The sequence below is a fragment of the Schistocerca nitens genome, chromosome 3 (assembly GCF_023898315.1).
Source record: "Schistocerca nitens isolate TAMUIC-IGC-003100 chromosome 3, iqSchNite1.1, whole genome shotgun sequence".
NCBI lineage: Eukaryota > Metazoa > Arthropoda > Insecta > Orthoptera > Acrididae > Schistocerca > Schistocerca nitens.
In genome coordinates, this window is record NC_064616.1 from 634,599,689 (window position 1) to 634,613,185 (window position 13,497).

General features: G+C 40.6%; 2 protein-coding genes across 6 annotated transcripts in view; one reads left to right on the top strand and one right to left on the bottom strand.

Moving 5' to 3' along the window:
• Positions 1-4,924, bottom strand: part of LOC126248586 (arfaptin-2) — a 65,724-nt gene extending 60,800 nt beyond the window's left edge. The window contains exons 1-2 of one of the 5 annotated variants that reach the window (XM_049949697.1): positions 4,867-4,924; positions 4,318-4,504 (exon numbers count right to left, since the gene is read on the bottom strand). In XM_049949697.1, the coding sequence (XP_049805654.1) occupies positions 4,318-4,498 (181 nt within the window). In that variant the 5' untranslated portion in view covers positions 4,499-4,504; positions 4,867-4,924. Of the gene's footprint in view, positions 1-4,317 lie in introns of all 5 variants that reach the window. The other 4 variants (XM_049949695.1, XM_049949698.1, XM_049949696.1 and 1 more) reach the window with 4 other exon arrangements.
• Positions 4,925-5,284: 360 nt separating this feature from the next.
• Positions 5,285-13,497, top strand: part of LOC126248587 (lipoamide acyltransferase component of branched-chain alpha-keto acid dehydrogenase complex, mitochondrial) — a 103,628-nt gene continuing 95,415 nt past the window's right edge. Inside the window, exon 1 of the mRNA XM_049949699.1 lies at positions 5,285-5,487. Within this exon, the coding sequence (XP_049805656.1) occupies positions 5,419-5,487 (69 nt within the window). The 5' untranslated portion in view covers positions 5,285-5,418. The remainder of the gene's footprint in view (positions 5,488-13,497) is intronic.

A 13,497-nucleotide genomic window follows, 5' to 3' on the forward strand; every position in this document is an offset into this window, starting at 1 on the left:
TAATGATATGACTGTTGTGAATTTTAAGACTGTTTATTGAATTTTGATATTTCTTTGGTGACTTCAAAAACTGGGATGTGCAGACAGACTGACAGGAAGCGAAGCCTGAGGCCCAGGCTAGGTCAGAATATGACCATTTGGTTGCAAGCTGGTGAAGCTAACAAATGCTACAGCAAAAAACCTGGTTGTGGTGACAGACTGATCTTTCACTTAGGCCAAGCTCTAGGTTACGTTGAAATGTGATAATCTGATGAGTTGGCGAAGCCAACAAATCTCAACACAAAAATAAGATTATCATGTACACTGATATGTCATGTAGTTCAAGCTATACATTCGTCATCACAATAACCCCCCCCCCCCCAAATACGCACTTTTCCAGTGCAATCTGTCAATCGCAAATGTACTTTATTTCAGCTATAGTGAACTTAAATTTCTTAGATAAGGTTTAAGAACTGATTCATTGTACATCTAAATCAGCTGCATAGGAAAACAATGGTGATACCAGATGACTAAATAAAAATTGTTATTGGCACAGAGGTTGTGGTTTTCCCTTTGACATAAAATGTGTAGCTTTTGTAAAATGTTATATTCTTAAAAGTGTTGTAACTTAACAAAAAGTGACATAAGGCAGTTACTGAGGGAGCAAGGGTACCATTTCACTGCAGTAGAATAATATACAATAATTCTGAAGTACCATATATAAATAATTTCTTGCAGAATGCTCTTTAAGCAACTGGACATCCTGATCAAAGCCTTGCTATTAATTTACTGCCTCCTGAAGTTTGGTTGTTAACCAGAACCATCTTTTGGAAATAGCGTTAACTTTAAACAGAAATAATAACGAGTTGCACTATTCATGAATTGTCTACTCTGACAATGAATGGAAAATTCTGAATGTATAAAAATTTTTGAACAGAGAGAGAGAGAGAGAGAGGGAGGGAAGGAGAGAGAGATAGTTAGTTATTGGTATGTCCTGTAGAACATAACTGTGACCTCTCGCTATGATGGAGGAGTTAGATATAGAGTTCTAGAACACATTATCAGCAAAAAATATGGCAACATGCTGACCAATTCTTGTATTATTGTTGAGATATGATTTCAGTTTTTATCTAAGGGTAATTTTTTGGTCTAGTTAATTCTTAAGGTCACCAGATAGGTGGTCACAGCTTTGGGTCAAGAGGAATATTTTATATACGATACTAGTACTCACCTTTGACCAGTAACATAACATTAATGGCTGCTGTGATGTCACATTTTGGTGCATATTTTAACAGTCTGTTTATTAGCTGGTGAAGCCAATAAACGTAAAGAAACACCCTGGTTGTGGTGACAGACTGATTTTTAGTTTAGCACAGTTGGAAAAGAAAGCAGTAATGATTATGATGTTATTGTTGCCATGTTGTTTACGACATTTGTCACACAGACCATTTTGGGGTGTGTTGGGAGGAGTCTATGTGGGATAGGGTTCTGATTAGGCATAGGAAACTTGTTTGCATTGGCACATATGACAGCAGCAAGTATCCATGGTGGAGGATAAAAAACGCATAAAAGAAGTAAAAATATTTCGGTAAAATTCACAACAGGCACAAGATGAATAAAGTATGGGGAAAAAGATGAAACATCAGGGAGTATGGCCGACAGTGAAAACTACCTAAAACGGATGTAAAAATGCAATGACATCAGAGAGAAAAATAAGTAAAAAGACAATAATAATGTGCTGCAGGTTGTTGGGTGGATATGTGTGAAAAGAGAGTGGACAGCAGGTGCACATTGATTAAATGAGATTAGTATGTGCATGCTGGAATAATGGGAGAAAGGGGGAGGTGGAGGTAACGTCAACATTCTAAGTTCAGGTGGCACCGGTCGGTACAGAAAATAACACACATTCATACATGACACTGAGTGAGGAAGTATAACTAATTTGAAGGTATGGAAGTAATTATATAGGCAGGAAGAATGTGATTATGAGCTGCGGCACGAACATTCTGCACAGTCACATAGTCACGTGTCGTGTGCAGAATAGATTGTTGATACAGCATGGTTTGCAAGTCAGAGTGTGTGTGGTTTTGAAGGCAACAGAAAAGACACAGGAAAGAAGAACAGAAAAGGAGATACACTGATTAAGGAAAACAGTATTGGGTTGTGGGATGGAAAAAAAAAATCCATTAGGCAGAATCAAACAATGGACAGTCCTGGATGGAATAACAACAATACTATGAAAATTATAGACAGCTAGACACCAAACAGAGGAAAAATTGAGGTGCAGAAAGGCATAACAAAAATAATGTTATGCACTTAAGCTTTTGGCCAAAAGGCCTTCTTCTAAAACACTAAAACACACACACACACACACACACACACACACACACACACACACACAACTGCCACACAAATGGCCATTGTTTCCAGCCGGAGACAGTGGTCATGTGTGTCCCAGTTGTGTGTGTGTGTGTGTGTGTGTGTGTGTGTGTGTGTGTGTGTGTGTGTGTGTTTGTTTCTACTCTGGAGCCTTTAGACAAAAAGCTTAAATGTAAAGCGGTCTTTTTGTTGTGCCTGTCTGCGACTCAACGTCTCCTCTGTATGGTGAACAGCAATCTACCCTTCTCATAATACTGTTATAATTCCATCCAGAACTTTTTCATTGTTTGATTTTCCCCTTTATCCAAAGATTTTTATGGTTGAATATCTCACTCCCTACTGTGCCACACTAAGAGTGAGTGATGGAAGGTGTAAATCTCCCTCCAGGAAGGATGATGGGGTTTAACGTCCCGTCTACACTGAGGTCAATATAGACAGAGCATAAGCTCGGATTGTTTCAAGGATAAGAAAGGAAATCTGCAGTGTCCTGTTAAAGGGATTATCCTTGCATTTGCCTGGAGTGATTTAAGGAGATCATGGAAAACCTAAATCTGGTTGGATGGACACAGATTTGAATATCTGAACCATCGTCCTCCTGAATCCTAGTGTAATGTGCTCATGACTGTGTCACACTACTTGGTATCTCCCTATAGTATTATATTTATGAATGTTGCCATTGTGTTCAAGCTGTGATTGGCTATTGATACACTTCATAAAGGAGTAAATGAACTGTGAGATTGTCATCAGTATGCACAAATGTTTAAACTGCATTCCAGAGCAGATACCAAATATTATCCTTAATGTAGATGTTAGAGGTTTAAAGATATCTGTCACAGACAACTTCTGGTTTAGTTTCTTATCAATATAAAATTCCAAAAATTTAGAATATTTTGTTTCATTTATGGATTTATCCTCTTGAATTATTTCCGATACTATGAACCCTATGTATAGTGTTTTATCTAAATTCAGTGAAAGTCCATTGGCAGAAAACTAGTGATTAATTTCTGAGAAATTATTCAGATTTTAGTGTTGAAGTTACTCCATTAGACTCTATTACAATACTTCCATCATCAGCAAAGGAAACTATTTCTGCTACTTGCATATATAATTAAATATAATTCATATATAAAAACAAGAAGAGCACACTCAATATTAATTTCTGTGGCACACTGATACCGAGAATTCCCATTCTGATGATGTTTTGCCAAGAAAACCCATCAAGGGTTTTAACTGCGACACTCCGTAACTTTTTAGTTACATAGAATGAAAACCAGTTACCAGCACGATCTCAGATTCCATAACATTTGTAGATACTGGGAAAATGCAGTGAGCTGCACAATCAAATGCTCTTGACAGGTCAAAGAAAATACAGCCAATATTTTGCCACTTAAATTTCGTGAAATCTGTTTCATGAATTTAAAAATAGCATGTTCTATTGAGAGATCATTTTGAAACCTAAATTCAGGCTGACAACATACGGTATCAGATTTTGAGACAGGTGTGTCTCCATGTTTGATGTAAACATACATTAAAGACTTGTGTATGTAGATAAGAAATAGCTATAGGTCAAGAAATAGTGCTGCTGCATGATCCAAGGAATATGAACATGGAACAAACCACTCCTCTGTGCTGCAATGTGTGAATCTCATTCTCTTTATGTTCTTGTTTATAATGGTGAGAGACAACACATCTCGTTTTGTAAGTACTATGACACCTAAGACAAAGCACACGTGAATGTACATTTAACGATGTTTCGCAAATCATTACGTAACATTAAGTATCTAACATGAAATCATTATGATGATTTTGACAGATAGATAATGTCATCTGTAATTAACACAACACGATGTTTATGTTTACAAACATTGAGTGTCGTGATGTAACTAATACTCGAAGGAACAAATAAAATATTCTTAACAATGGGGCAATAAAGTTCAAACAACAGCTGGTGATATTTACCTGCAGTCTGACTTAGAGGTAATGATGTCGGGTGTTGGATAAAGCCCATACGCTGCGGTGTCGGGGGAGCTGTTCCTGAGTGTACAGCTGTATTGCTATCATTCATCACCGGCGTATCCTTCAGCATTTCGTGTATATTCCGCTCCATTGGTGGGCTCTCACGCATCTGATTTGTAGGCATAACAGCCTGTGACATTTCAACGGAGTCTTATTTTCTTCAATGAACGTTATGAAGAAATTTACAAAGAACTATAAAAAAAATAATTATAAATGAATATACGTTCAAGGCTGATGATAACCGTCTAAGATATAAGCAATGGAATTGCCACGGCGTATAAACTGTCACAAAAACCTCTTAATGTCATTAGTAAAAAATGGCACATAATTCCAGCCCGTTTCGTACGTAGTTTAACCTATACGTCATTCTCTCCGGTTAGTTACTATAATATTTGAGTACAGTATATTAAAAAATCACAAACCAAAAACCGAACTCAGTAATTTTAAATAAGTTTCTGCAATTCAAAATGAACTACAAAACAAACTGCTTACAAACGCTTAGCCCCTCTACCAACCAATATGACGTCACACCACGCAGTTTTGCATGAGCAGTACTGCTCTGCAGATGACGGTAGTCGATGTGCCAATAGAAAACTAAATATTTTGAAAATGTAGACCATGCAGAATTGTTTGCTCCAGGAACAAATGCAACTTTATCTCAATTAAACAAAAGTAACGAGGAAATATCCTGACATTTAATTGAAACAAAAGGAAAATAAAACTTACAATACTTTAATGAATCTTAAATTACCTGTAATGCTTCCAAAATCACGTAATAAACGAATTTTTTGGGTAATTTGGTCACATTAATTTCCTGCAGAGAAAAAGGAAACAATTAAGGCGGTCTTTTTTTTAAGAATATGAAGTAATTTAACAATGGTAATATCTTTGAATACACGTGTAGGAGATGATAAGGAAACAGGAAGTGTTTACTATTAGAAATGTCTACACCCGTTGGGGTTTAGTTGTTTGTTTTGAAAGTTGTTTCGCGTAATTGTGTTCTAAATTTGATTTGGATTGAGCTTCGTACATTCCAGACAAACTATGGCAACGTACATAAAAACTTTGAGCCTATCTACAGTTAAGAACATTTCTGGGAAAGCTCCTATAAGGGTAAAAACAGCTTCTTGAATTTTTGTGGCACATTTGATATGTATTTATGGACAAGGCGTTGGACTTAAATACGGAAACACCGCGAGAAATGCATGCTTTAACATAACTGCAGATGCTTGCGAAGCCTCCAGGTTGTTTTGTTGTATTTTATGATTCAGATACGGAAACACCGCGAGAAATGCGTGCTTGAATATAAATGCAGATGCTGACGAAGCCTACAGGTTGTTCTGTTGTATTCCATGGTTCAGTGTTTGTCCCCAATGGTGTTTCAAGGCGACAGTGTCCCCGTTTAAACAGCTCACGTTGCGCAGGACTGGTTTTGTGAACACGAGGGTGAATTATCGCATCTTCCCCTGGCACCACAGTTACCAGATCTCAATATTATTGAGCCTTTGTGTTCTACTTTGGAGAGGAGCGTGCGTGCATGTGTTCCTGTTTTTATGCGTTTGGGCGCTGATGACCCCGCTGTTTAGCGCCCGTAAACCACAAACACACACACAGGAGCGTGCGTAATCGCAATCTACGTCTACCATCGTTCCTGAACTTGACGCTGTTTTGGAAGAATGGTATATTATTCCCTTGAAAACATACAGGGCATGTATTTATCCATCCCTGGACGACTGGAAGCTGTTTTGGATGCCAGTATTTTCCCTATACCGTATTAAGACATGGTAATGTGTTGTGTGTATGGTGTTTCCATATTTTTGTCCATCCACTGTAGTTATATGCATGCTTAAGGTGTAGGTAACGTCAGTGTTTTCCGGTGAATTTTTATGTACAAACGGACCGAACTGCTGACCGACAATCTTCCCGTAGATTTGGCAAGAGGTTGTACTTCACCGCATTTTTTTCCCTGAGTAACTTATAATGGGCAACGGCCTTGCCACAGTGGATACACCGGTTCCCGTGAGATCACCGACGTTAAGCGCTGTCGGGCGTGGCCGGCGCTTGGATGGGTCACCATCCCGCCGCCACGTGCTGTTGCCATTTTTCGGGGTGCACTCAGCCTCGTGATGCCAATTGAGGAGCTACTCGACCGAATAGTAGCGGCTCCGGTCAAAGAAAACCGTCATAACGACCGGGAGAGCGGTGTGCTGACCCCATGCCCCTCCTATCCGCATCCTCACCTGAGGATGATACGGCGGTCGGATGGTCCCGATGGGTCGCTTGCGGCCTGTAGACGGAGTTAGTTTAGTAACTTATAATGCTTGATTCGATTTCATTTTTCAGTGTCGTAAATAAAATTATTTATTCGTCCTTAGACCATTCTGCACAACAGTATCGGACATATCAAACATCACAGAAATATGAAATACATTTATAAAACCTATACAAAGTAGGCGAGGATAGGGTAGGAAGTCGGCCATGCCCTTATCAATGGGTCCATCCCAGCATTCACAGTAGCAACTTGGGAAAACCCAAGCCAAGATGGCCAGACGGGCTATGAACCCCTATTCTCCCAAATATGATAACACTGCAGTAACGCTGTCTTAGCCACCTTGCTCGGTGCGTGATTGGAAAGGAAACCCTATATACTGGTGCTTTTCATGGTTAGTGAGATGAATGGCAGGTAGCGTTAAATGTAGGAAAATGTATTTAATGCAGATGAGTAGGAAAAATGAAGCCATAGTGTTTGACTGCAGCATTAGTAGTGGCCTACTTGATACAGTCACATCTTTTAAATATCTGTGTGTAATGTTGCAAAGTGATATGAAATGGAAAGAGCATATGAGGAGTGTGGTAGGGAGGGCAGAAGGACAACTTCGGTTTAATGGGAGAATTTTTGAAAAATGTTGTTTGTCTGTAAAGGAAACCATATATAGGACATTAGTGCAACCTATTCTTGAGCACTGGTTGAGTGTTTGCGATCCACAAGAAGTTGAATTAAAGCAAGACATCGATGCAGTTCAGAGATGGGTAACTAAATTTGTTACTGGTAGGTTCAAACAACACACACGTGTTATGGAGATGCTTTGGGGACTCAAATGGGAATCACTCTAGGGAAGGCAACATTCTTTTTGAGGAACAATACTGAGAAAATTTAGAGAACCAGAATTTGAAGCTAATTGCACAACAATCCTACTGCCAACAACATACATTTCCCCTAAGGACAGCGAAGATATGAGAAATTAGGACTCATGTGAAGGTATATATCCAGTTGTTTTTTCATTGCTGTACCTATGAGTAGAGCAGGAAGGGAAACGATCGGTATCCTCCTCACGCACTGTACTGTGGCTTGCGGAGTATGTATGTAGATGTAGATCATCTGCAGAAACTTCGGCTCCCTACACTCAGCCGGAGAAGCAGTATCCTCATCTGGTGTGTACCATCAACAGGGCACCTTTTAGGAAACCCTCTCCCCGGAAGTCTGTAGCCCAGCAAATGGACAGCTGCCAGTGGCTGAAGGAGCTGTGGACTGTGGGTCCCAGGGCTGACCAGTCATCTCTGGTTGTTATGCCAATGATGGATAAGCCCTCACAAGATTCTCAAGTGTGAAAAGTAGTGAAAGAGAAAAATACGAAATCATGGAAGAAAGCTACTCCTGTGACTCCAGAGGTGCCACACCCCTCCAAACTGTCCCATTAAGAATCAATGTTCATTGTTGTTTTCATCCCCTTTCGTACAGACAGTGACCCTGGGGCATGACCTATCCTTCTGGTCCTACATGCTTAACTAGAATACTTTTAACAGGATAATTCAATGCAGTGAGAATGGATATTATTTAGACTGAATATTATTTTTGCTTGCCAGAACTAAAACCACTAATTTCTTCTGTTTCTGCAATCTGTGTTGCCCTCCAAGAAACGCATTTCACTGACGACCATTCTTCAACCTCTTGAGTTTGCCTTGCGTTCTGTCAGAACCATACTGACCCCAAGAGAGCATCTGGAGTAGTTTGTACATTGGTTCACACAGATATTGTCAGTGAGTGGATTCCCCTCAGTACCATATTGGAAGCATGAGCATCTGAATGACCCCAGCTATCATCATTTGTAACATTTAATTACCTTCAGGCAGGGGACTGACACACTTTTAGAGAACCAACTTAATCCAATAAATTCTCTCCTCCTCTTCTCCTTCTCTTCAAAGAGCCAGCTGTCAATTGTGAAGCATTGCTATCACCTTCATTCCCTCAGCATCAGATTGCGCTAACAATGTTGTGGGGTATATCTCCAGTGTGATCACTCACTGCCTCTGGAGCTGTTGTTCCCCTTTCTACAGACCTCTTCCACTGTGGACCAATGCTATGGTGGACCAAAGACATTGCAATAGCTATTCAAAATCTTCAAAGGGCCCTGCAACGACTCAAACAACATCCCCCTCAGACCACGCTCATTGCTATTAGGTGGCTTCATGCCAAGGGTCACTGTCTACTTAAATCAAGTTAGAAGGAATACTGGGAGTGCTACATCTCCTCCTTGAAAATGTATTCCTTTTCAACCCAGGTGTGGACCAAGATCCATAGTCTTCTGGGCGTGCAAAGGCCATCAACTGTTCTGGGTCTCTTCTTTCATAGGGCTATTTCTACCAGTGCATCAGTTCTTGTTTGAACACCTTGTGACCCACTTTCCAACAATGTGCGCAGCTGGCTACTTTTTGAATGCATGAAAGGCATGTTGAAGACATTTTTACCCCCATAATGCTAAATTATATACTGCACCTTTCACTGATTAGGAACTGTTTCATGCTCTTGACTTGTGACACGAAATGGCCCCAGGTCTTGATTTGGTTCATAATCAGATGGTCCAGCATCTGAAAGGCTCTGTTTACTTAAGGTCTTCAACCGCACTTGGATAGAAAATGTTGTCTTCTCATAATGGCAAAATAATATCATTGTACTAATCCATAAATCAAGCAAAAACTGCATGTCCATCAACAGATTCTAACTGATTAACCTCACCAACATACTCAGCATATTGTTTGAAAGGGTGGTAGCATGACGATTATGCTGGGTTCTTGAATTGCAAGGGCTTTTGTCTCCCTAATAGTATGGTTTCTAAGAGGAACAATCTACAACCAACCATTTTGTAAGGTTGGAATCAGCAATCTTGATGGGCTTTTTATAAACATCAACACATCATTGTAGTTTGTCTTGACCTACGTAAGAGATGAAACAGTGCTTGCCGACATCACGTTTAACTTATCGTCCCTGAGTGTGGCTTTTGAAGCTTTCTACCAATTTTTATTCATCGCTTTTTATCTCATTGGTTGTGTCAGGATAGAATAGGTACATTACTCAGCTCCCCATGGGTCCAAGAGAATGGTGTCGTGCAGCACTCCATACTGAATGTTACTCTCTTCCTCATCACCATTTATGGGAAAGTGACCTCTATCCAACCAGTGGTGCTGTGTGTTGATGACTTTTGTATTTGGTCTAGTTCCCATTCTGCAGTCTGGGCAGAATGCCAATTTCAAGGCACCCTCTGAAGGGCATCCACTGGCACACTTTCTATTGTCTTCCAGTTCTTACCCATGAATACGCAGGTCATGCATTTTTGTCATCGTACCATTTTCCATCTTGACACAGATCTCTACTTGGATACCCAGCACTTGAACTTTGTTGTAAAGTCCCAATTTTTGTGGCTCCTCTTTGATAAAAAGTTGATGTGGCTGCTCCATATTTGTCAACTAAAGACTAGCTGCATTCGAAAGCAGAGCGCACTACTCTCCTCCATATTTACCATACCCTGGTCTTGTCCTGATTGGACTATGGTTGCCAGATTTCCAGCTCAGTGACACTTTTTGCTTTGAAATTATTTTAACCCTGTCCATCATAGTGGAGTAAGATGTTACTGGTTGCTTCTGGACTACTCCTGTAGCCAGTCTCCTTGACAAAGTGGAGATCTTCCCTCTTCAACTCGGATGGTACCAACTCTCGCACATTAATGCAATTACCAGCCAGCGGTTTCCTAATCAACCAACTTACAAATTCTTTTTGCATACAAGGGGCATTGATTCCAGATACCTTCCCTCAGGTGGGATTACAGTTAGAATGTGTCTAAAAGCCCTCTGATGGCACCTCTGCCTAACTCCCTCAGAATGTGCTGTCTGTGTTTTCCTACTCACGCACCTGCCCTACAAGACCCTCCCACCTTGATCAGTATCCAGACCATGAATTAGGACCAATCTAATTCAAGGACATAAATTTTTATGCACATGACTTTCTTGTGTCTGCCTGTCTGTTCCTATCAGGTCTTCAGCAGTATGAGGCTGCTATCATCATTTACACTGACTACTCTAAAACCATGGATAGAATGGAATATGCTTTTACATCCTCACTGATCAGAAACAACATTTGTTGGTGGGAACATGTAGTGTTTTTAAAGCAGAGCTGATAGTCTTTAACAGAGCCTTACATTTTATTAAACAGACCTCAACCGCTTTTTAATTTGGAGTGACTCAATGAGCTGTCTCCAGTCTATTTACCTACGTTATTCTCGTCACCCTGTAATGTCTATTATTCATGATCTTCTCTGTGACCTGAGTAATACTGCCTGTTCATTTCCTTTCTCTGGGTACCAGGTCATGTGGGTATCCCAGGGAATATTTTGATAGAGAAGTGATTACTCACCCAACATTCATTTTGACAATCCTAGGTGCATATTTGTGGGTGCAAATAAGACCCCTCCTTATTTGGAGATGGAACATCTGGTGGGCCACTGTGCTCTCTGACAAACTCCACAATAGTACTGCTGCACTGGGCTCTTGTTAGAGTCCTGGACTGTTCATACCAGATTAACCCATAGTTTTATTGTTTGTAATGAGCCAGCACTACAGTATGGTTCCAGAGCCTTAGCAACAGTGTCTCACATCCTGATAGAATGCTCATCCTCCTGGCTCTCCATGCTAACCGTGGTGTCTGCAGATTCTTTGCTTATAATTTTGGCAGACTTGTCACAGAAAACTTGAACTGGTTCTCCATTTTCTATGTGAAAACGATTTTTATTCTCAGATATAACTTCAAACTACTTTCTAGTTCAGTTTGGGGCATCTCCAAACACATGCTGGGTTTGGGAGATCCTCAACCCTACCTTCTCTGTCAGCTGCCTTGGTCAACCCTATTTTACTGTGTTTTAATTGCATTTATATGTGGTTAGTCCCTTTTTTGGCTACACTGTATTTTCCATTTTAGGGGTATCACTCCCATGTGTAATGGGTGTAATTTCTCTGTAACACTTTCACTGGAATGGATCTAGGTTGGGTAAACTGTGGGAGGAACAGTCCCCATTGGATTAGAGCCCCAGGAAGCACCTGCCTGAGCCCCCACCCACCTCCAGACATGTTTATTTCTCTCACCTTATTTTATTATTGTTGATCCAACTGATGTCCATTACGTTTTTAGCTGTCTGTATTATTAATCTCCCAGCTAAAAGGCGTTCTTTACCCCGTGACTGTCTTTTCCCATAATCCAGTTGGCAGGGGTCAGATGCAGCTGGGGTTCCTCTCGCCATAGGTGAACCATGGGGGACCCCTTGTCTGCTCTGACTTATGTACTAGACAGAGTGATTACTTTTACTTCTCTTTAAACTATTTCTCATCTCTGGAATCAATATTGCATTGATTGCCTCGATGTTACCACTCCTACATACTTCCATAATTCAGTCACATTTCAGGCTGGCATCACTAACTCCAGATGAAATATCTCTTGACCGAGGGACTGAAGACCTTGCTGTTCAGTCCCTTAAGGCCTAACCATGAGGCCGATGAAAACTTTGTGATTTTTCACACTGCCACCTTGCTGGAAACCTGAAAACGACATTCACTAGTATTACTCTTAGGAACAGTTTACATTCACATATAAATGAAGCAATAATCAAAATATCCACGGGTGTGCTGCCGGTCTATAGTGTCCAACGGGCACAATATTTCGGCCATCATACATGTCGCCATCATCAGGTGAACTGATGGACTGAGCTCCTGTGAACGTGCCGGCAACATGAGCATTCAGAGAAATAGGGCCTATATTAACAGATTTTGCAGCCAAGAAAGTATGTGTGGAAAATCCTGTGGCTTGATGTGCAGTGTATTGAAACTTAGCAAAGTAGTTGAACAAGTGATGAGTTAAAGAGTCAGTGGGAAGAATGGCATCTGCAAGTTACATACATTAAACTGTAGTTGGTGAGACCAAATACTTGTGTCAGTGTACCTCCTTCCTGATTATCAGCCAAAATGATTTCATTCCTCAGCTGTGAATAAGGTACAGCTGCCATCAAACCAAAGGTCAGTTAGAACATTGCCAGAGGTGAAAGAAGTGATTAGTGACATAAATTTTGGACCTGTAGTTGGCACTTTATTACTGACCCACCAAGCCAAATGTGTTGACACATACACTGATGAGCCAAAACATTATGATCACCTTCCTAATAGTTTGTTTGCCCATCTTTCGAATGAAATACATCACTGAATATGCGTATCAGGGACCCGGCAGTTTATTGAGGTATGTGGAATTTGATGTCTACACACTGGTCATGTAATTCGCATAAATCAAGTGCCGCTGATTTGCGTATGAGGTGATGGTGCCCGATAGCGACCCAGAGGGGTTCTTTGGAACTTACATCATGCGAATTTGATTGCTGAGGCATCAACATGAGTTCTCTATAATGCTCCTCAAACCACTGAAGTACAGTTCTGGCTCCGAGACATGGACAGTTATACTGCAGAAAGATAACATCACTGTCAGGGAAGAAATCAAGCATGAAGTGATGCAGATTGATTGCAGCTTTCAGTGTGTCTTCGATTACTACCACAGGTCCCATGCAAGTGTAGGAAAATGTCTCCCATAGTGTAATACTGCTCTCACCAGCCTGCAGCCATGGTCTGCTGCATGTTTTGAGCTGCTGTTCATTTCAGTGATGGCATTTGTGAAGACGACCATCAACCTAGTGAAGCAGAAATGTGATTCATCCAAAGATGTGACAAGTTTCCATTGATCAACAGTCGAATCCCAGGGAATATGGCAGTGTCCGATTCCACCTGTCTGCTTTGACCCATGACATCATCAATATGGTG